Source organism: Orbicella faveolata, unplaced genomic scaffold (genome assembly GCF_042242905.1).
Source record: "Orbicella faveolata isolate gen_17 unplaced genomic scaffold, um_ofav_v1 contig_34, whole genome shotgun sequence".
NCBI lineage: Eukaryota > Metazoa > Cnidaria > Anthozoa > Scleractinia > Merulinidae > Orbicella > Orbicella faveolata.
The window spans coordinates 3414240-3437630 of NW_028301563.1; the positions used below are offsets into that span (position 1 = coordinate 3414240).

The 23391-nt window shown below is 39.3% G+C and overlaps 2 protein-coding genes across 2 annotated transcripts; both read right to left on the bottom strand.

Moving 5' to 3' along the window:
- Positions 1-3056: 3056 nt before the first annotated feature.
- On the bottom strand, positions 3057-4640 carry LOC149104326 (uncharacterized). The gene has a single exon (XM_089272038.1). It carries the CDS (start codon positions 4634-4636, stop codon positions 3638-3640), a length of 999 nt encoding a protein of 332 aa, XP_089128164.1. The 5' UTR covers positions 4637-4640; the 3' UTR covers positions 3057-3637.
- Positions 4641-6883: 2243 nt separating this feature from the next.
- On the bottom strand, positions 6884-21921 carry LOC110068067 (uncharacterized). Its single transcript, XM_089272210.1, has 7 exons — positions 21570-21921; positions 16587-16943; positions 16356-16505; positions 15647-15777; positions 15268-15331; positions 9988-10338; positions 6884-9664 (listed from the first exon to the last, which is right to left on the bottom strand). Exons 1-7 carry the CDS (start codon positions 21637-21639, stop codon positions 9027-9029), a joined length of 1761 nt encoding a protein of 586 aa, XP_089128336.1. The 5' UTR covers positions 21640-21921; the 3' UTR covers positions 6884-9026.
- Between the last annotated feature and the right edge of the window lie 1470 nt (positions 21922-23391).

The window sequence follows — 23391 nt, forward strand, 5'->3', positions numbered from 1 at the left end:
TCTGACTAAGTAAGGCACCTATTTCTATTACTAAAAGCCGCGACAGGTGCTTTAAAAGATAATCGATAATTACTGTTTTTCGTCTTCCTCAAAAAAACTTGTACACATTGTAGATAGAAGACTGTGTTGAATTAACAACGGATAACCATGAGAAACTATATTATTTACTAACTTTAGAAGGACCCCTGCTAACTAACACCCACTGTCACATGAGGGCACGAGGAAAAGAGAACAGGACAACAGTCCATCGAAGTCAACACAACACTTACTCCCCAAGTCTTTTCTCAAACACAACCCATAATAGTCTACATTGGGGTCCAATCTCCTAACACCTTTCCCTCAGTAAAATTTTACGTTAAACCAGTCTAAAGAGAGTGTCGTGCAGGTACTTTTACTCAGCGCCCCGAACGTGTTCGTTTGGCAGTGATAGTGACATCTTATTTGTAGGTTTGGCTGTCTTGGTAGTCTTTGGTCTCTGTTGTGTGGAACTGAGGTGACATGTTTGGAGCGTTGTCTTGCTTATCTGGCATCAGGTGAACATGATTTCTTCTAAGTACTTTGCCATCTACTTTTACATCATAGAACCGGTATCCGTGACTCTTTACGACGCTACCTCTCCTCCACTCTTGTCCTTTCGCTAATCCGTCAGGCTTGATTCTTACCGTATCGCCAGTCGATAATGCATTCAGATCTTTGGCATTTCTATCATAATAGACATGAGATTTCTTGATTTTCTCTGCTTTTTCCACCAAAACTTGTTCAGCAAGTTGCGGGGTCAGGAGAGTTGCTTTCATAGGTATTTCGGTTTTTATTTCCTGGTTTAAGAATCGCTGTGAGGGAGATGTTGTCATTCCTACCGTGGGTGTATTGCGCTGGTCCAGTGATGTTTTATACGGGTTTAATGCAGTTTTTTCGGATTTTCTCAGTGCTGTTTTGGCAATCTTCACTGTATATTCAGATTTTCCATTGCTCAGTAGGTGATGGTGAGAAGATTTCGTGCGCTTTATCTTCTTCCGTTGACAGAATTGTGAAAATTCTGCCGAGTCACAATTATTGCCACAGTCAATAACGATCTCATCAGGAATTCCCCATCTTGCAAATTGTTTTTGCATCAGATCAATGGTTTCAGCTGCGGTTTGGTTGTTCATTCGGTCAAATTCAATCCAATCGCCTTTAATAATCAATTAACACCAGATAGTGTCCTTTGTTCCACTCTAAAATGTCACACCCAATTTTCGACCAAGTTCTAGAATTGGTTCACGCTTAACGTACCTATATCGAGTTGTGGATTTAAGGGAAGTTTGGAGAGCACTAAAGAAGCGCAAGAATTGCTCGAGGCTATGCCTCGAGCAACTCTAGCTTGTTGAGTGCCCTCCAAACTTCCCAAGTGAATCCACAACTCGATATACGCACAGCTAAAAGCCTGAACCAATTCTTTTATAACATGGCGACAACAACTTGGGCGCTAAAACATCATTGTTTTATGTTTGATTGACTACAAAGTTCTCACAATGCATGGTGAAGGAAAACAAAGGTCATTAGGATCCTAACACGCCACGATCAGTTGAGCAACGGTTGAACGAAAACGCTAACCTGGTTTCTAAATGGGCAAAGAAAAATTCGCTTCTTCGAATCAACTATAATGACAAAGTCAAAAATACTCAATGAAAATGTAGATAAACAAACTCAAAATATTCAAGTTTAAGTAAGCAAAAGTCAAAGGCTCCAGGTAGAGTTTGGATTGTTTAGAATAATCTTCACGTTGCCGAAACTTAAACGAAAGGAACTTGCACTAAACTCGACGGAAATTTTGCAGCTAAATTGAAACTGCACACGTCATCTTATATACGCACGGCCGTGCGTACATAGAGATTTCGTTCATGATGGCTCATAGGAATCAGATATAGGACTAGCGCGCTTTGTTATTATAGGAATTGGATGACTCATTGTTTCTTATTGGCTGTTTTTCTGAAATTAATTGCACACTTCGCATGTGGGAATGAACTGTTCCAGCTGAGAGTTCATCCCGGGCAACCAAAGAGATGTTCGAGCACATGTGTGCTTGATCTTTCTCATAGCAGTTGGAACTACGATGCGATCACCTCTGTATACAGCTCCATCACTTTATAACAGTTTGTCTTTGATGGTCCAGAATGGAAGGATTTCAACAAGCCCATACCTTTTGCCGATTGTCCAGCCTGCATATATGCGGTGGATAACTGACTGTAGGATGCTGTCGTTGGCTGTTTCATCTGGAATTTCACTTGGGTGGCGTTTTACGCTTTGTTCTTCAAGAACCAACCCAGTAGTTTCAATCTCTTCTTCACTCTTGCTTCGGTTCTGATTGGTCGTTTGGGATCTGCTAAGGGCGTCAGCAATGAGAAGATCCTTGCCTTTAACATTCTGCAGAACATTCTCAGAAGACGAACAGGATTGTTTGCGACCGGTTTCTTCAGTGTTGCAGCAAGTGGTTTGTTGTCATGGTAGATTGCAGGAGCGGAATTTATTTTGTAAAAAGTGTCAAAATCTATTACATTATTCTACGATTTTAAACGACAGCCGTAAAGATGATGTTCGTTTGGCCGTACGTTCACAATGGAAAACGGTCAATCTAATGAATTTATCACGGTTGTAAATGTAAAATCTAAAGTAACACAATAATTTCTAACGCGAAAGTTACCAACGGCTTGAGCTTGAGACCACGTAGTCGCGAGCATCACAACGAACAAGTTGATATTTCATTGCTTTTACCGGACATTTGATTGGCTGGATTTGAAAATGTTGGAATCTATTGTTTCAGTTCTGCCATCTGATTGGTTTTCATTGTCTAAGTGGCTCCGGTTTCACTAAACGCACTGTAACAAACCCAATAAGCAAATTGTTTATGACATTAATTTGTTTAAAAAATTCAACTTTTCTCAGCCTCAAAATAATCTTTTAGTCAGATTAATGTTTTCACAACGCCACTCCTTGTAAAAATAATAATAATAATAATAATAATAATAATAATAGTAGTAGTACTAAAATTGGTCTAGATAGCAGTAGACATGTAAATATTTTAAGGAAAACGACCAATTTTTTAAGTTTGCAAGACATGTTTCGACAGAGCTTCTGTCATCTTCAGTTGAATGAATGATTACAAAGCAAGTTGAATAATAAGTAGGCAAAAATGCTAATTAAGACAAATAGTAACAACAAGAACGTGAAAAGGTGTAACTTAAAAGGATAATTTTAGATTTACATGGTGTAATTGCTGATTGAGGGAAGGTAGTTCTTTTTGAATATGAATAGCCTCCTTTATCTTGAGTTGAAAGCTGGTAGTGGCGTGATCTAAAATATGAAAGCAGTCTATTGAACACAATGAGCGACAACGTTCAGAATTCTGAAGATGTTTGAAGATGTGAGAGACCTTATCAACGGCTAAGTGCTCACGTACGCGTGTGGAAAAATGTCGGGAGGTTTCGCCGACATAACAGGCATTACAACCCGCACATGTAAACTTATAAACCACACGTGAACGAAGCCCGTCGGGGATAGGGTCTTTCACACCAAAAAGGTTACCTATCTTGAAGGAAGAAAAAACTAATTTGATGTCTAAATCATTACAATAGCGCTTGATTAAGTGTCGAATCTTCTTCTAAGTGATGACAGAAAAATGGCCTATGTATGGCAGCTTAAAGTAAAACGTGGGCGAGGTGGTAAGGGGGTAGCCCCGGGGACAATGATTGCTATGGGTCCCAGTGATGTAACGGTTAACCACTTTTTCAATTAAATGGGCAGGGAAAAGGTTCTTTTTGAGAATTTCAGTAAGCTTGGTTATATCCTCGTGTAACCCCAACCAAGTGTTGTTGATCTTGTAGGCCCTGTCAACAAGAGTCCTAATGAGACCTACTTTGTATGAGTACGAGGTGAAGCTAAAATAATTAGTTAATAACCCAGTAAAGGTTTTCTTACGGTAAACCCTAGTTAGGAAGGAATTAGTGTCACTATTATCAATAAGAACATCTAGAAAGGGTAATTTGCGATTAAGTTCTTTTTCCATAGTAAATCTTATGTTGGGGTGCCTAGAGTTAATGTAGTCAAAAAATATAACAGTATCGTGCTCCGAGTGAAATAAACAAAAAGTGTCGTCAACATACCTACGATAAAATAAAATTTTAGAGCATTGAAAATTTTCCAACCATAGTTTTTCATGATGCCCCATAAAAAGATTGGCTAATACGGGAGCAAGGGGAGACCCCATGGCCACACCATCAATTTGGTCATAGAAAGAACCGTTAAATAAGAAATGGGTCTGGGCGGTGGCTACAGTGAAAAGGCTTCTAAGTTCAGGTTTACTTAACTTAAGGTCAGGATTGCCCTCGGAAATGTAATTGACCGCCAGGTCAATACATTCCTCAAGAGGTATGTTAGTAAAGAGACTTTCCACATCGAAGGAAACCATAAATTTACCAAACATAGATGAAGATTGAATGTCCTGTACAAAAGTAAAAGTGTCTGTAGCACAGTGTTCAGTTGGGATGTGCGGCGCCAAAAGATCGCATAGATATTTGGCCAGGTTATAATTGTAAGTTCCAATAGAAGACACGATGGGGCGAAATGGCGGAGTTGAGTTAGGCCCAAAATCCTTGTGCATTTTGGGGAGGGCATAAATTCTTGCTGGTTGAGAGCCTTTGGGATAGATGTTTTCGTACACTTCGTTGGCAAGGTGACCATCTTTCTTCAACTTTCGGAGAAGTCGCTGCAGTCTACCTTCTCTCAGTAAAGTTGGATCTTCCTTGATGGGCCGGAATTTGGAAGTGTCATTGATGATTTTAAGAATACCTTGGTCGTAATCTGTTCGGTCCAAGACGACCACACCATTCCCTTTGTCTGGTTTTAAAATGACAATTATTATTATTCAACTTGCTTTGTAATCATTCATTCAACTGAAGATGACAGAAGCTCTGTCGAAACATGTCTTGCAAACTTAAAAAATTGGTCGTTTTCCTTAAAATAAGTACTAAAATTAATATAATAATAATAATAATTAGATAATAATGTGGTACATGTAGGAACATCAGTGACACAGTCGGCTTGTTCTTACCACATTTTGACGTCATCTGTGATCTGAATAGACGCACGGCAACATGGAATCAAGTTGTCAAATATTTGCGATAAATCAACTACATAGTATTCCACCCGTACTTGATAAATTATGCTTTCTGAGTCACAGCAGAGTATTGCGATCTCAGACAATGAGATCCTCTCAACCGATATGAACAGAAAGAAAAGCTTTTAACGTGAAGGTGTGGAAGTATACTGTGCTCACGATTTACGATTAAAGCTTGAAACAAGAAACTAGACGCTCCAAGAACGTGTACTCGGGCTTAGTACCGAAATATCAAATCTTATTTTTGCCCAAGAGGGCACGGTATCGAATTCTGCAATCTGATTGGTTCTTAGCGCGGTCCGGATTTTCCTATCTCTGACCACGGTCACGATAACAGCGCGAAACAGCGCGGGTGAAACTGTCGTGTTGATCAATTTTCGTGAGTGAACTAGCGGTAATCGTCAACCTTTGCCCTTTTTACGTTTCCATCGACGATTAATCAACGCAAGTTTATCTCTATTCACTTTGAAATGGCAAGGAACACTGTAAGTAAATTCAATTGAGTATTTTGAAGTTGCGAAAGTTTGTTTGGTTGTTTGTAGCTCGGCCCTGTAATGGCGTGTAATCCTGTATTTCTCTCGCCGGATAATTTTATGCAAAAAAAAGTCAATTGCTGTTGAGTTCAACTCAATGATCGTTGCTGTATTTAAGAGACATACTTAACGAATTTCCTCGAATTCTGCTTCTCAATTTACGTTAAAAGAGTCTGATTTCGAGTGATTCGCAACGACTGATAGACATTGTTTTTGTTGAACGACTTCAAACTTCTCACGAAATTTCACACCGGAAAAACAATTTTGGAGAATTTAACTGGTGAACTAGATACAACTAACATAAACTAGTTCGAAATAAATCTGTTCTTTCATACATCTTTCTTTGTCTAGTATCGGAGTTACTCGTTCGTTCGCTTGTTAGATTTGTTACGATGGTGTGTAGAGAGCACGTAAGCCAATTCAATGACAAAGTTGCGTAAACAAACCAACTTGTAAGCCAATTTACCGCAGGGAAAGAAATAAAAATTTTATTTGCCGGCTTAGGGTCGGTCGTATAGTGAAAAACTGTGACCTCGGGCTTGAAAATGCTGCCCTTGGCCTCGGCCAACATTTTCAAGACTTCGGTTAAAGTTTTTAACCATACGGACCTCCCAGCCGGCAAATAACATATATTTACTTTACATTAAGATTACTGAACACAATAAAAGCGATAAAAAAATCAGGATGTTTAGACACAAGAATTACGCTTAGATATTTACTATTGAAGTTATTTCGTTGAGTATATTCTCTTCATCCAATTGTATTATGTTTGCTTCATCTTTGAAGCTCTGTTTGCGATGATTCTTCATTTTTTTCAACAGCTGAAGTGCTCGTCCAGCATATTTGAACTCGTACATGGCTCATTTATTGCTATCTCGCAAAAACGAGCGCGAACTTTGCTTGTCTGGTAGCCTTCCGAACAATATAATTCTAGGACCGACCCGTTCCGAAAACGATCGACATCTTTGCATGCGAGATGAACGTATAAGGCGTGATTCTTCACAAACTTTCTTCACAAAACTCAGCATTCTGTATACTACATTGCTCACGAAGAGCAGAGACACGATAAAACAATCTGTCGCATTCTCATCCCCAGTTTCCACGCTCTACGTCAGGAACGCCTAAAAAATAGAGCACAAAAAAATTAGGGGGAAAGAGTCATCCCATGCTGAACGTTGATTTACATATATACTGTATCTTTTTATTTTTAGGTCATTTGACATGTCCAATAGCAATTGCATTTTGAAAAACGGAACGAGCCAAATTTCGAATTTATCATGTTTCAGTGTTTTTTTTTTTTTTTTTTTTTTTTCCCTCGATATTCCATTGTCATTTGGACTAATTTCCATCAATGTAGGTTATTTTCTGGTGAAATCCAAGATAGCTAGTGGATCAAAAATAACCTCGTGACCAACAAACCGCAAACAAATTCCAGCACCACCTCCTCCCCCTTCCTTCCCCTCCCCTCTCTGTACAACAATATGGGTATGCAAGTGGATAGAAATAATTGATTGAATGTTTGTTCATAAACAGAACCTCGCAATACCAATGACAGTTGAAATTGTTGAAGGAAACTGGGCAAAGATCAGTTTTAAAAGATGAGGCAGTACTCTCGTTCCTTCAGGGAAACTGCCAGAACCAAAGATTGTGTTCTTAAACGTATAAAGCAAAAACACAAGGTCGTGGTCATTGATACCCAACACCTCTGTTTTATTTATTTCTTTATTTGTTTTTAATGTAGCTGGTAGAAACCAATTCTTTAGCTTGCGCCTGTGAAGCTATAAATTAGATATTGTGTCCTTAAACCTATAGACATAAAGCAAAAACAGTTATCATAACAAGGCCATGGCCACTAAAAAAAAATCAGTGATATCCGACACCCTTGTTTCATAATTTTTCCCCTTTTTTTAGGTGGTAGAAACCACTTCCTACAAACAGTGCGTTTTCCTTGAAAACTTTAAGCTGCACCTGTGAAACTATTAACTAGATACTGTCTCCTTAAACGTATAATGCAATAAAAATCACCTTAACACTCTTCGAAATAAAGTTTTATCCTTTTTTTATTGTCATCTGGGTGTGCGGATAACCGCAATATCGCAGAGAAAAAAAAATAATTGGGAAAAAACGGATTGTAACAAACACAGAAAAAAGGAGCAAATAGGTGTACCACAACAGTGTCAAAATTAATCTGCGTAGATGGCAATTTCGTTGTCATGAGGGCCAAAAAACCAAAAGCGAAACAAAAACAAACAAAAATAATAAAAATATCGCAATTTAAGTTAACCCATCACCCACCCCTTGCTAAAAATGAAAAATGAATATGTGAAAATGTTAACTCTATTCTTCTTGAAGTTTTCACGAATTAATTTCACAGAAATATACTTTGCGCCTTCAAAACTCCTGCCAAACATACCAAAGAAAATGTCGATTTGAAAAAAAACGCAATTTGAAAAAATAATTATCGAAAACTTTCAAATATGCCTCCATTTTTGGTATATTAGTCTCCTACGAATCCTGTGACTTAAGTTAGAATAAGTTGAGTCGAGAGTTTTCTAACCCAAGACGGCAAGATGCGAGCAATTACTATTTTCCTTCGTTTTGTAAATCCATTTCGTAATGAAAATTAACAAAACTCAGATTGCTTAAACTACATAAGATGACCTCGTCGTCTATCTTATCAGTGGCATGGGTTTTTGACCTTTAAATTGCCTTCTAAATATATCTCTTACGATATATTAACCAATTATCGTGACTACGCAGTGTAGTTAATTGGCGAAAAGAGTCATATAATTCTGTGAGGGTTCACCCTAAAATCTAATAATATCTAAAAACACCTTAAGCCCTAAATCCTTACAAATCTTAAGTAACAAAGCAACTTTTGGTCATCGGCGACTGGCCATGGGATTGTGAGGAGCACGCGCTGAGGATCTCTGCGAATTTACTTGACATAATCTATAGCGTTTAAACGGACTATGCACATGCAGTTTTCAGCTTGAACCTCTACTTATAGACGTCTCAGTTTACTGAGATCCTCAGCTATGAAATCAATGATTAAGAACGTCAGGCCCTAAAGAGAACATTCATGGGGCTGTTCCCTCGTTTCTCTTGTGCTACTCAGCTAATTATCCTACTGCATTGATAAAAAAAAAAAGGAAAGCAATCGCTGTATATATCTCCTTTAGATGAGAGTTATTTGTACGAATGGTATAAACTAACTCGAATTGAACTTTAGACTAACCTCTAGTTAATGTAGTGATATATATATTGCTAAATTAGATAATCAACCAAAGGGGACCAGATACTGCATAATTAAACCTTTCCTATGCAGAGTTTTTAGCAATCTAAGCGTTACAAACAACGCTTGCATCCTCGTCATGACCACAGTTGTGCGATCCCCAACCATTATGAGCACATGCAAAGAGTGAAGCCTCGCCTCCTTGACAGGCTACATCATCCATCCAGATTGGATCTGATCCCCGACCATATGCTGCACTGTGAGGAGCGGAGGACGCGTTGGAGAAGCCAAGTTGACGACACACCACATTTGCGTCATTGAGATCCCAGAGATCATCACACACTGTGCCCCATGTTCCGGTGTAATAAACTTCAACCCGACCAGACTTACTTCCACCGCCTGCCAAGCGAACCACAGAGGAGCTATAAGAGCACCTTACACTGGCGTCATTACTATGGGTACAAGCATTGTTTCCCCATCCACGGTGACTGCAGTCATAGATATGTGACTCGCTCCCTGAGCATGCTACGTCATCCATCCATATGGGACCGGTTCCCTGTCCATGAGTTGCGCCACTGTACGCGTGCGAGGCTTGTGGGAAACCAAGCTGCTTGCACAGCACGTTGGCGTCATTTATATCCCAACCATGATCACATATAGTGCCCCACTGATCGTTGTAGAGGATTTCGACTCTACCGGTTGACAAAGTACTTTCAGTGATACGGACGCTTCCATGTGAAATAACTATTGAGTAAAATGTTTCAAAATGTAAATTATCATGGAGATAAATATAATTGCATATTTAATTTAGAAATAAACAAATAAGCGAATATATAAATAACACTTACAGTTCGAACAATAGAGCAATAAGAACTAAACAAAATGCGAGAATAATTTGACATATTATATAAATAGCCACAATGACCACATCTTCGTACTAACAAGTTTAGTATGTGATAAGTTTAGTTTTGACAAAATGCTGTCTTGTTCAAGTTTTTATATCTAGTTCCTTAATAAAAATTTTGACTGTCATTTCATAATAAGGATGTTCTTGCAAAACAACGTACCTCGGTAATGAGCGAGAAATCCTTGATAAGTTCCTGAGCCATCAGATGTAAACCTCACGTAAAGATTTCTGGATGAACTTTGAACGGGTGAAGGGAGAGAAGATCCGCTAAATGTACCAATCAGAGGAGAGGAAGACGATCCACCATCGTAAACTGTCACGAAATCAGCAGACGGTTGAGTGTTAAAACGAAGGAAAGTAAGTTCAATCACTGCATTTGAACTTAAATTCCACCGGCAATCCATGTTATTGCTGTAAGACCCAGAAAGTCGATTCGACTTGATCTGTCCATCTGTGTTACTTTGATTCACCAACAAATTTGCACAGGAGCTTGTTGCACTTATAAACGGTGCTGTCAAATGAAAACAAAACAAAGTTACAAGAACTTAATCGAAGTAAGTAAAATTTAAAAGCAACTATCGTATTACTGATTTCAGCTTCAAAGTTACTCAAAGAACGCTCTTCACTTTTTAAGATTGACTGTCCATAAAAATCGACCAAAATCGACTTTTGGTGGCACAGGTCGAACTATCGATTTCACTCATACTTTGCCCATAGATAGGCCCTATAATAAGAAGACAAACGGACTGAAGTTAGTTTCTTCTAATACAGCTTTGTTTGGTAGAATTTTGCAAAAAAATCAATTTTGCCCTGATTGGACTCAAAATCTACTTCCGGTTATGCTGAATCTTCTTGATATGATCACGTGGCGCACCACACAACAGCTATTTGAGATTCTTTCAATGATTTTTTATATATTTACAGTGATAATAAAAGGGTATTCTAAAACAACAAAAGAATGTAGACATAATAATAACTATGAGAAACGAATAATTATCATGCCAAAAGTAGAAATTTGGAAACACGAATATCAATAAAACAACTAGAATGTTATCATCGAGAATTTTGGACAAACGGTTATTAGTCGCTCACTTAATAATTTGCTTAATGTTGTATCTCCTAGCTATTTGGTTGATAGGCCATACTATCACTCAGCTTTGGTTGGTAGAATTTTGCACAAAAAAATCGATTTTGCCCTGTTTGGACTCAAAATCTACCGTCTTGCTGAATCTTCTGGATATGATCACGTGGCGCACCGCACAACACCTACTTGAGATTCTTTCAATGATTTTTATATCAAGCCCAAGTCTTCATGGTACTGAACGAAAAATAATATAAATCAGTTAGTTTTGAGCCCGAAACGAGATCAAAAAGACAGGCAAAACTTTGCAATGTGCTGCAAGTGAATTATAACACCAAAATACGGCCATATTTTTCTATGGACCATAGCTTTAAATGCGATAAAAACACTTTCTACGGGTTAGCAATACACCCAACTGATAAAAACAAAATGAAGCCCTTGAGCCAGACTGGCTCATAGCTGCTGGAGCTTATCCCGGTTTCTGTATTGTGAAGCGGCTAGGAGTATTTCGACTCCTCCTGGACGGGATGCAAGTCCATCGCAGGTCACTCCCCTGCAATTTGTTTTGTTTCCCCAACAATTCACTGGTACCTTTTTCTATATCCTGGGCGGAGAGAGGCACTGTGAGAGTAAAGTGTCTTGCCCGTGCAAGAACACAGCACCGGACCGCTCGATCGCGGGACGAGCACACTGACCACGAGACCACCGCGCCTACACTAACCCACCTGGTAGGATATCAAAAAATGTCTCGGGGGAAATGATCTTAAGGACGTTCGCGCTAATTGTTTCTGCGCATCCTTACTGCCCACGCAAGTTCACTCACCACGTCGTGCATGAGCGCGCGCTGAGTAATAAATTGATCAATGATACGGCAGATGGCCATTGCTTTAACTTTTCCTGGATTTAACGATCTTGGATGTTTGGTTACCCCTATTTTTCTTTTGATGGGTCATTTTCTCTACCGATTTTCTACGTCTAGGGAAAAAATGAAGAAAATCTATCGACTAGAAGTTAGAATTTTTGCAAAATTCACCATCGAATTGCATAAATATGTACTTTTTCATCTGCCTTACAACACCCTAGTCATCCGTGTACTGATGAAGTACGTGACTGCAGATTGCTCGGGGATATGATTGTCCATAGCTTGTTCATTTCGACAAGATGGGTCACTTAATGCTTCCGATCATGATTACCAATGCCAGTTTTCGAGGTAAATTTAAGCAATTCTCTATGGTTTATGGAAATTAGATCATTGACCAATTAATTCAACTGGAAATACCATAAATCATAAAAACTACTAGCTGCGTAACTCCATCTCTGTGAAAAATTTGTACCTTCACAATAAGCTCAACCTCAGCTGCAAAATATCGGCAAGGCGCTGGATTTCTAGAATTTAGCCGAGGAAATGATTGTGTTTGCATTCCAGTCATACCGGGGCACGTTTCCTAGAGAACTTTTTTGGCCAAGGCAGTAGCATAGTATTTTTCTATCGTTGCCTGTCTTTTAAAATGCTTTAATCGACGTTTTTAATTAGCAAAATTTCTAAATCGATGCCCTTAAAAAAATTAAAATTAAAAGTGTTCTATTATGACTTTTTTTCTCACCCAAATATTCTACGATGGCTATCTCCAGTTTGAAATGAAAACAAATTATATATTCACAAGAGATAATCAAGGTAAGTACTTGGATAATCTCGTGATATTCAGGGTGACTAACAACCAATTCTCCAGAGACATTTTTATATCCCGTCAGGTGGGTGTATAGTTAACCCGTAGAAAGTGTTCTTATGGCATTTAAAGCTAACGCCCATAGAAAAAAAATGGTCATATTTTAGTGCTATATTTCGCTTGCAACACATTGCCAAATTTTGCGTGTCTTTTTCATCTCGTTTCGGGCTCAAAACTAACTTTGATTAGTCATACCATGGAAACCTGAGCGTAATATATAATAATAGGTCCGCAATGCGTACTTGTGAGCTTTCGGCTTAGTTTTATTTCATTCGGTTGGAGTTTGATTCTAATCGACCTCTTCATTCACGCTGTAAAATAAGGGATCGTCACGTGATTAAACCAATGCTGAACAACTGACAGGAATGGATTAGTGGGGATATATAGCTTGTGCAACAATTCCCTCCCTCCTCCCCACCCCCACGGCTTCACTCATTGCAGTCGATCGCATTTTTTTCTTTTTTTTCTTTTTATTGCATATTCGGAGCTGAAACCTGCAGTTAATTTTTCTTATTCTTTTTTTACGTATTTGTTTTTCTAGGGTAATCCTTAAACTAATTTATATATTTTTTTCATAGTTCTTATGATTATTTTATTTTCCGGAATTTCCGGGATGTTCCGGAATGTTCCATGTCCCTGGTTTAATAGACGGCCGCTATAATCTCGCATTTGATTCTGAGAGGAATACATCCACTTTGAGTGAATTCATAGGATATGCAGAATTGACGGATTTCCGTGAATTTTTGCTGAAACATTCCAGGGATACTGACAAGGTGAAAAACTCGCAGAAGGAAGAAAAGCTGGCAGTACAAACAGAAAAACCGACTATGACTGGGGAGGCGGTGGGAAAAAGTTTCGACTTTGCGACAAAGCAGCTGTTCACAAGATGGCGATGATCGCAGGAAGAGCTGTACGGGTCCGCAAACGAAAAAATTCCTTATTTTTTGATCGGGATCATTTGCCGTCCAATATGGGGATCATTTCCGGTCCGGGATCATTCGTGGTTCAATTTGGGGATCATTTACGGCCCTGGGATCATTTGCGGACCCGTACAGGGCCGCGTGTCACAGAAAGCATAACTTTTAGTTACACCTAGGACTTGAGCATTCTCCTGATTGGTCAGGAAACCTGAACCCGCAGACTGTTGAATGACAGGAAATGCCGCGCACTAAAAGGACATTATGTTTTCAGTTGTTCGACATAATGTTTGTTTCCATCACCTGATGCTACAATCATAATATCAAAACACTGCCCAATCATTGGTGAACGCGTTGTTATCATTTTGGTGACACAATAGGTTACCATAGCAACAGTATGACCAGCTAAAAACACCCTTAATTCACAGGGGCCTCGACCACTACATCAGCGGTAAAGATAAACGTACTGTTTTTTACCTGTGTTCCTGTGTCTTTCTTAGTCTTTTAGAAGAGATTTTAATGAAGCAAAGCCGGTTAACATGATCTTGTCTGCCACGTTGTAATTTATGACACGACGTCACAAACTTCGATTTTCGTTGTTAAATGTTAACGCGGCCGCTCTCCGATGAGAGTCAATAGTTAACGACGATAATGGAAGCTTGAGACGTAGTCGGAGCGTCACATTTACAAAGCGGCAGGCAAGATAATATTCGAAATGTATACCGCTTTCGCTTCATTCAAATCCCTTTTAAACGGCTAAAGACACAGCAGCACAGGTAAATAACAGTATGTTTATTTTTACTGCTGATGGAGTGGACGGGTCCCCTGTGCTTTAGGGGCTTGTAATGCAAAAATGGCACGGTGAATTTTTTTGGTATATACATATATTTTTCAAATTTTGATAAGTATGATAAGACACAACTTTTGGCAAAGTTTAAAAATATTCTGTACATAGGGTCCAAAGCCACCTTAAATTCTCAAAACTTTAAGGTGGCTCTGAACCCTATAAGCATATTTTTTTAAAACTTTACCAAAAGTTGCATCTTATCATGCTTATTAAGGAAGTTAGCGCTAATTGTTTCTGCGCATCGTTACTGCGCACGCAAATTCACACGCCATGTCATGCATGAGGTTATTTCAAACATTCTGTGTACAAACATTTTGCTTAATAGCCAGTCGGGTCTAGCAGCAGGTCTCCCAAGGTCTCAAGTGAATGGCTCAATATACCCTTTGAGAGATCAATAAAACAAACAACAGAAACGGTGTCTAGAGCTGTTTTCATTGCATGGTGATTTCCGACTACAAAATAAAACCGAATAATCACAAGATGCTATCCGTTATATCATTAAGCTTGTGACAAAAGTAAACAAAGTCAACTCTTTCAAGGCGAGGGAATGAAGGGAACCACTATAATGTTTTGAGAGGTGTCAATTGACCATGACATGGATGTCCAATATCAAAGAAGAACGCTATAAACCAAGGGTGCATGTCTCTGTCAACCCATTAGCTGGCCTATGGCCGCCATCTTGTGCGACTCCGTCGTCGTCCTCGTGCGTACGCGCCCACGAGAAATACTTCTAGCCATGATAAACATGACAAAATCAATTCATGGGTTTCCTTTTCCTTCCTATATCGGTGTGGAGCTACGCTTGGCGGAAGTTCCGCTATAAAGGTTGGTGGTGACTTTTATTTTTACTTGAAACAATTTTTCTCACCATCACAAGTGAGTTCGCCATCCCCTGCGTAACCCGACAACAAGCTACTCGAGATATCTAATTGCTTTCAAGGAACACCCAAAGACTTCTAAACGCCCCAGAACAGCGCCTGCAAACATCCCCACCTACCTCAACACAGGTTTATAAATGGGTACCGCGAATTTAGTGCTGCGTGGAGGGTACACCCTGCTATGGATTTTAATGTCATCCAGAGGGTGTAGGAAAGTCTAGTTGCCTCATTCTACCAAAACTAAACCGGAGATAAGTCAGCCTGATGAGCCACTTGGCTCGATAAAAGACTATGCCTTTACCCGTTTACTTTCTAAAAATCACATTGAAGTATGATACACCAGCACTAGATTCTTTATTATTCTGCTACTCTCTTACCGCTGCACGTTTTTCCGTCTCCGGCAAATCCAACCTTACAGGAACAACGATAAGAGCCGCGAGTATTCTTACAATCGGCATTGACGTCACACACCGGGATAGAAGCGCTACATTCGTCCACATCTAAAAATCGAAATGCCCATCGCATTAGTCAATTGAATTAGATAGTAATATTATGTCAGATCATACTCCAACTTAGACAATGCACTCAAATATATATATAATTTTTTGTTTGTTTGTTTTCATATTTGCTCATTTATTTATCATATTCAACTATAATTGTTCAATTTTTCTGCCAAGAGTAAAGCCTGAAAATATGACTGTCATTACCTCTGCAACATTCAATATTTAGTCACATGCTTGCCATAGGATCGATACAGATGGAGATATTAAGAGCAATGCCAAATGGCATGAATTGAGATTTTGAGAAGACTCTTTTGTTCAACCAAAATATCGAGACCGTCTCCAGGATTCAAATGCTCAGTGTAGTTTAGTAATGTAACTTAAACAAACATTCAGTTCAGCTGTCAAAATAAGGATATTCCACAACACTGTGAATCACTGTAGGTTTAGTCTTACCGCAGAGAAGAGCGCTATGTTTTTCCTTGAATTGAGACAAGTATTCTGCCTGCTTTCCCAATACCCTTCTCGTTTCCCAGCAATAGAAGGTTTCAAGCCTCGCATTTTCGCTCTCAATTTACCTTCTTTCTCCATGTCACAGTGAAAGAGTACAGTCTCCCCGGGTATAATGGAATCGAACCAGTATTTGCCGCTGACCGCTTGTCCTCCTTCACTGGCCTTGATTTCTTTGCACGTTTCAGCGGGCAGTTCAGGGATAGAGCCTAGCATTTCTGGAAAGCGAAAAAGACGTGTAAGTCTTAGTTTAAATAAATATGTATCATAAATGTTTCTTTCAATTGCAATTAACTTACCTCTTTTCCAGTCTCTTGCAAAATAATATCTCTCCGGGTCAGCAAAGAAATCTTCAGGTCTGGCTTCCTTTGTGCGGTTGTTCAATTCACACATGTTTTGGGAAATGACAAAGTTAAAGCTCTGACACCTGACGTCAAGGTAACACTCCCGCAAGCATACGTCACCCAATGTTGCCCCTGTGATCCTTTTAAAGATGTGTCGCTGTAGCATCATGCCAAGTATGGACTTTCCACCTTTCCGCTCATTACATTGCTGAGCAGTAGCTTCATAGAACACTTGACACAGGGCAAATAGAACTGGAACTGAATAGAGCCCTTTCATGCCCGTTTCTTTCCCTGTCTTCCACGAATAGAGACCTGGAATTGTTGAAATTTTATGAATTGTCATCAGTTAATTCAATGCAGTTGAAACCTATTAATCGGTACTGTAAAATGTTGTGTTATTTGTAGTACTCAGCTGCTCAATCAATAAGAGAGAAAGTAGAAGATAGAAACCACAACTTATCAACAAAATATACTCAGTCAAGTTGGGAAACATCTGACTTTCTTTAGGATATCTCTCTTTTCAAATTTAAGCTATTTTTAATATTATTTTTATTTCTTTATTTGTTTTTTCCTTGTTTATTTCATTTGCTTCCCCGTCTGTTTAATTGTTAGTTAGTTTGTTTGTTTGTTTGTTTGTTTGTTTGTGTGTCTCTGCCTTTAAACTTGTTACAAAGGTAAATACCTTTATTTCTCCGCGATTTTACTCAAATTTGAACTGAAATCATATGAATGCGAATGCGTCATCGAATCTGCAACTATGAGCGCCGTGGAAGATTCTCTAAAAACTGCCTAAGCCTTTCTACAACTGAAATTTGAAATATTCTCGAGTAGTGTAAGTGCCTATAGGAACCAATACCCTTTCCTGCGCAAGCATTGCGATTTGATTTTTGGCAAGATATCAAGATTTCCAGTTGTCGAATCGCAAAATTGGTCACGATAAAGAAAACTAGTATTTTTTTACAGTCGATATGTAACCTACGAAATATTAACGCTTGACAAGAGACGATAAAAATTTCTTATTCTCTAAATTTTCGTTTTGTAGTATTGAGAGGATTCTTTCTCAATCTGCTCCAGTCGAGGCGGAGAGACACCCAAGGTCTCGATGTGTATGGTCTACAGACTCTAGAGACTTCACTTCTTCGCAAGACGTCCTTTCATTGAGATGCGCTCGGCTCAGGGTATCAGCGATATACATGATAGGGCCTTTCTAGTACCTAACTTCGAGAGTGTAACGCTGAAGTCGGAGCAGCATTCGCTGCCGTCTTGCAAGTACGTAACAGAAACTATTGTTAAAAAATCTCGTCCAAGGAATTGTGGTCTGTTTCCACATGGACAACATCACGTCCAAAAATATACTTCTCAAATTTCTCGCAAGCGAACACAATGGCGACGAGCTCTTTATCAGTTTGAGCGTTCTCGTTTTAGTTTGGGCAAGGGCTTTCGATGCAAAGCTTACTGGCTGCTCTAATTGAAGAAGGGCGGCTCCCAATCCTATATCAGAAGTATCCCATTAGAGGGTGACCTCATCATTTAAGCTATAGTAAAGTAAGACAGGTGCTTGCGTGATGGCTGTTTTAATGTCGTTCCACGCTTTCTCCCGTGAATCTGACCATATCCACTCAGCGTTTTGCACAGTTAGCTGGCGAAGGGAGTGAGGGATCTCTGAGAGGCCAGGAAGAAATTTAGCTAAGTACTGAACGGTGCCATTGAAGCGGAGTAAACTCTTCACATCAGTGGTGCGTGGCATTTCCAGTATGGCGCGCACCTTGTCGGGGTGAGCTTTCAGGCCCGATTTAGATACGTAGTAACCTATTAACGGGACTTCGTCTAAGTAAAGCTGAAGTTTTTACACAGCCAGTTTTACCCCACGCTGTGAAAACCGCTGGAGAAAGACGACAAGGTTTCTACTGTGATCACGCAGAGCTTACTCATAATTGTCCCCGAACCCAGCCACCATAAAATCATCTATCACAACCTCTGTGCCGGTGAGACCGTCGATCACTTCATGCATTCTCCGCTGAAAGACTTCGGAGACGGAACTTATACCAAATGGCATTCTACACCATCGATAGCGACCAAGGGGTGTATGGAAAGTGGTAAGATGCGACGAATCCTTGTCCAACTTCACATGCCAGAACCCATTTTTTGCGTCGAGGACTGAAAGTACTTTAGCTCCATGTAGACGACTAGCGATGTCCTCGATAGTTCTCGCGAAAAATTGCTTTGTTCAGATCCTTTGGGTCAAGGAATACGCGAATTTTTTCCGTTCCTTTTGGTGACAACGAACATAGAGGAGATCTAGGGTGTACGTTTCGTGACCGGTTCAACGACTCCAGAACCATGCAGCTCCTCAAGAGTTTCTTTGACTTTATCGTGAAGAACAACCTGACCTAGGTGGGGAACGTATTGCACCGGCTTTGCTGATTCATTGAGCCTGATATGGTATTCGCCGTCAAGAGCGCCGAGGCCATCTTCGAAAACATCGATCTTTAGTATACACTTTGGCACTAGAAATGGCGCCTTGGAGAGAGAACACTACAACACCACTTGTATCGGGCCTCCTGATCGCGTCTGAGTCTTTGATTTAGACTACGCCCGGCCGATTCCTTCGCATTCCGTTTTACCTAGGATTGGACGGCGACGTTTCTCTCCACCAGACGACATAGTAACAGAAAAGTAAACGATCCATGTTCATGCCTCACTTGGATCTTAACGGAATGCTTCCACCAGCATAAAACAAAATTGACGACTTCACTGGAGTAATGTCCTTCAGGCTGTAATCACCCGTTGCCTTCTTGTAGATATGGACTGGTGAAACATTGCATCGGGCGCCAGTGTCAATCTCAAACCGTACGAAGTTCCCGCTTGCCACATTTAGCGTAACGAAATTCGAGTCAGAACTTTGGCTTGCCGACACCATGAACACCTGAAAGACAGGGTAATCATCTTCTTCCTCTACCATTGAGGCTTGTCTGGAGTTAGAATTCAAACGGCATTTTCTTTTCAGCACCTGTTGCACTTCTTGCCCCAAGCAGGGTAAGCTTCTTGTTTTCTTCCCCAAAATCGGTAAGGATATCGCAATTGCTTTGCAGGAGTAGTAGGCGACTTTCCTTCTTCGTTGTCTTTGACTATGTGATGGTTGACCGAGTTGAGATCGCCTACTGCCTTGATCTGAGCTTGGGACAAATATCAGACGTCTTGGCGAGATTAAGATCGGGTTCCCGTAAAAGCCTCTCCCTGACTTTGTTGTCGGTAATGCCAAAAATAATCCTGTCTCCAAGGATATCATCTGGCGTAATGGCATCAAAAACACACTTATCAGCGATATGGCGAAGAGCAGTTACGTACCGATCAAAGGATTCGCCCCGCTCTTGCTGCCGTAAATTGAAACGATAAAGTTCAAAAGGAATATACTTTCTTAGGTACAGCAGTTGTCGAACTGCTCGATGACCGCTTTGATATCCTTTCTCTCAGGAGCAGTTAAATTCCACGTTTTAAAGAATTTTCTCGCTTCTGGACCTATTGCCGTGAAAAACGTAGCCACTTGAACCTGGCCATCTTCCCTGTTGACTTTAGCCTCTACACTTTAGTGTAACTACATTTCCTTCCATTCGATCCATTTCTCTGCAAAGTTGGAGTCATTAATATCGAGAGAATGAGGCACAGGCAACAACTGAGGGTAAGCCATTGGTGATCAGACCATTCCAGACACCATGCAACGAGAGGTTTCTTGATAATCTGTTATTTAATAACGGAACATATTGCGAGCGACCATTCATGCTCCACGACGCCAGAATTCTGATCGCCGGCCGCGCATATTATAACTGATGAAACACACTTGACAATCACTGGCAATAACTGATAGTAACGCGTGCATGCAAAGTTCATAGTTTGTCACAAGTACCGTCGGAGAAATTGAGAATATAGTCGAGCTTGTTTTTTCTGCTTGTAGAAATGGCCGACAGGCAACATGGTATAGCTACTGTTTTTTTTTTTTTTTTTTCGTTGTTTGGTAAAATTCAAAATATGTTTACAGCAGATTTAATAAAGTAGGATTATGGCCCTCCTCGCTGGTTGAATTCTACTTGAAATTTGTTGCAGACACACACCCGAGGACCACCCTCTTTTACTTTTATTTCTGCAGATGCATAAATGCGATTGTTTGTGTTCTTCCCTCAATGAACACAAATATTAAAGGGAGGCTAAAAAATTACTTGTAACTTTGCTTCACTTTCTTAGAGAAGACTTGTTACAGTCGACTTATTTTAGAGTTCAAGGGTTTTTAAAAGATTGCCCGAAAAGCTCTCACAAAACGTGTTTGAGACAATAAAATTAAAGTCGGAAAAACAATTCAGCGTCAACCTATTTTAGACCGTGTTAATTATTAAGTAAACATGGAATTTACAGACTGGTTTTCCCCCTCTGGTGTAGATCAATTTTCAGATAAGTTTTCAGATTGTCTTGATTCACAACATTTCTATGCATGTACTACTTTCGAGTCATGTCTGAGGAAGTACAGTAGTGAGGCTATTGAAATATTGCGACAGTCTTTTACCCGCGAAAATTTTAACAATTTTGTTTGACCCAACTGAACTCTGCAAAACTCGAGGATATGAAATGTTGAACTTTCTTTAACACGAAGAGTGGTATGTAACAGGCTTGAGACTGAAAAACCCATTGTCCTTGGATTCCGCTTCAAATTTGAATTTAAAAGACCGGTTTTTATGTAGAGAGGAAAAGCGGAATACCCGGAGGAAAAAAAAAACAAGATTATGGACACAACGTCGAGGATGGGAAATGCGAACGATATATACTCAAATTGCTCATGACATAAAGTTCGGGATGCCAACCCGTGTCACTTGTGGCTGTTAGGATACTCAAAGGTGAATCAAACCTAAATTTATAAGTACAAAAAAATGCAAAGACAGTCGAACTTACCCTCCGTGTGCGTTGGACAAAGCGTCATTAAAATCCATGACAGCAAAACAACGAGGGCAGTACCATTCATGTTTGACACCAAAACGGCGTCTTGGCAGGCTCTCAAGTCTTGGAGACAATGTTAGGTTAACGTTGAGCTAGCGACATTGATATTTAGTCGAATGAACAACTCACTGCAAGTTGTCACCGTTTTTTGGGCGATGCAGTTGATAAGCGTGGTAGCTGTACGAGACTTACTTAGTTACTCACGTCAGTGTGATTCTTCCCGCTGTTAATTAGACTTCCTGTTTAAATTGTGCATGTTATATGCGAGCAAACAAAAAAATATTTACCTTTGAGATGGACATGTAATCATAATTTTTCTGCGGTTTCCTCGACTACACTTGAAGGAAAGAATTCGTTCTTACTCGCCTGTTTAAGGGAGAGTTTTATCGACTACATTTATTTATTTTTTTATTGTTATTCTTTTATATATATATATATATTTTTTTTTTTTTTTTTTTTTGAATGAAAGATGCGTCTGCTGAACCATGGTGATAACCTCCCAAAGTTCCAGAGTTCCCTTTTCAGCAATCATTCAGTTAAAAGCCTTGAACTGTCCCGACATTTTTTCCTGTTCACTATCTCTGTTTTCGTAAACTATTGGGCATTAGTTCATTCTTTGGTTATTTTTTTTTTATTATTTTTTTTCGTCCCTCCTTTATTGAATGTTTTATTCAAAAGCTATTAATATATTACAGTTTCTTTTTTATATATGTGTGTACTTATTAAACTTCTTACATGTAAAGTTTTTGTTTATTTTCCTCTAAATATTTTTGCGTGATCAAGTTAACTTGAATATTGAAAACATATCTATGGGACTTCATTGTGAACTCAAGTTTAGTTTATGTTCAAATGAAACACCTGCTTGCAAACTTATGAGCATAACACCCGCGGGATTAATACCCTCTTTTGGTTGTTAAAGGCAAGCACTTGATACAGAGCGGGGAGGGACTTATTAGGCACGCGGCTGATATTTCTTTTGGACCATTCACATCTTTAATTCTACTTACATTTATAATTACATCTTTTACAATACTTAAAAGAAGAACATACTTTAACCGAAAAACTGTTGCAGTAGGGAATCTAATCATAGTCATAATGTTCTCTATATTAAGTGCAAATGAGAAAAGCAGACATCATAGTTCGTTCGTCTTGGCAGGTTTTTCTATATGAATGTCTTAAATGTTATTTTCGCTATCGCGGCGTCAATATTGGAGCGGGGCGTTTATTGGAGGAGGGCGCGAAATCGAATCACCGCGGTAGAACTAAAACTGAATAACACTTTCAATAGTATTTGTAATTGTGCTTGTTTCCCTAAATATCAAAATAGCTCAAAATGATCGACAGGGAACATGTCCACGACCGTTTTGTCATTGTCCATAAAATTCAAAATATATATTTGTAGCGAAAGGTCTAAATAACAGCAGACACGTGAAGATTTTAAGAAAAACGACCAATTTTTTAAGTTTACAAGACATGTTTCGACAGAACTTCTGTCATCTTCAGTTGAATGATTACAAAGCAAGTTAAATAATAAGTAAACAAAAATGCTAATTAAGACAAATAGTAACAAAAGAACGTGATAAGGTGTAAATTAAAAGGATAATTTTAGATTTACATGGTGTAATTGCTGATTGAGGCAAGGTAGTTCTTTTTGAATATGGATAGCCTCCTTTATCTTTAGTTGAAAGCTGGTAGTGGCGTGATCTAAAATATGAAAGCAGTCTGTTGAACACAATGAGCGACAACGTTCAGAATTCTGAAGATGTTTGAAAATGTG

Excerpts from the sequence above, each read along its gene's own strand:
- LOC110068067 (XM_089272210.1), bottom strand. The coding sequence starts at position 21,639 with ATGAATGGTACTGCCCTCGTTGTTTTGCTGTCATGGATTTTAATGACG. Across the intron at positions 16,944-21,569 it reads TTGTCCAACGCACACGGAGG|GTCTCTATTCGTGGAAGACA; the intron begins GTAAGTTCGACT and ends CAACAATTCCAG. Across the intron at positions 15,778-16,355 it reads CTGTGACATGGAGAAAGAAG|ATGTGGACGAATGTAGCGCT; the intron begins GTAAATTGAGAG and ends TTCGATTTTTAG.
- LOC149104326 (XM_089272038.1), bottom strand. The coding sequence starts at position 4,636 with ATGCACAAGGATTTTGGGCCTAACTCAACTCCGCCATTTCGCCCCATC.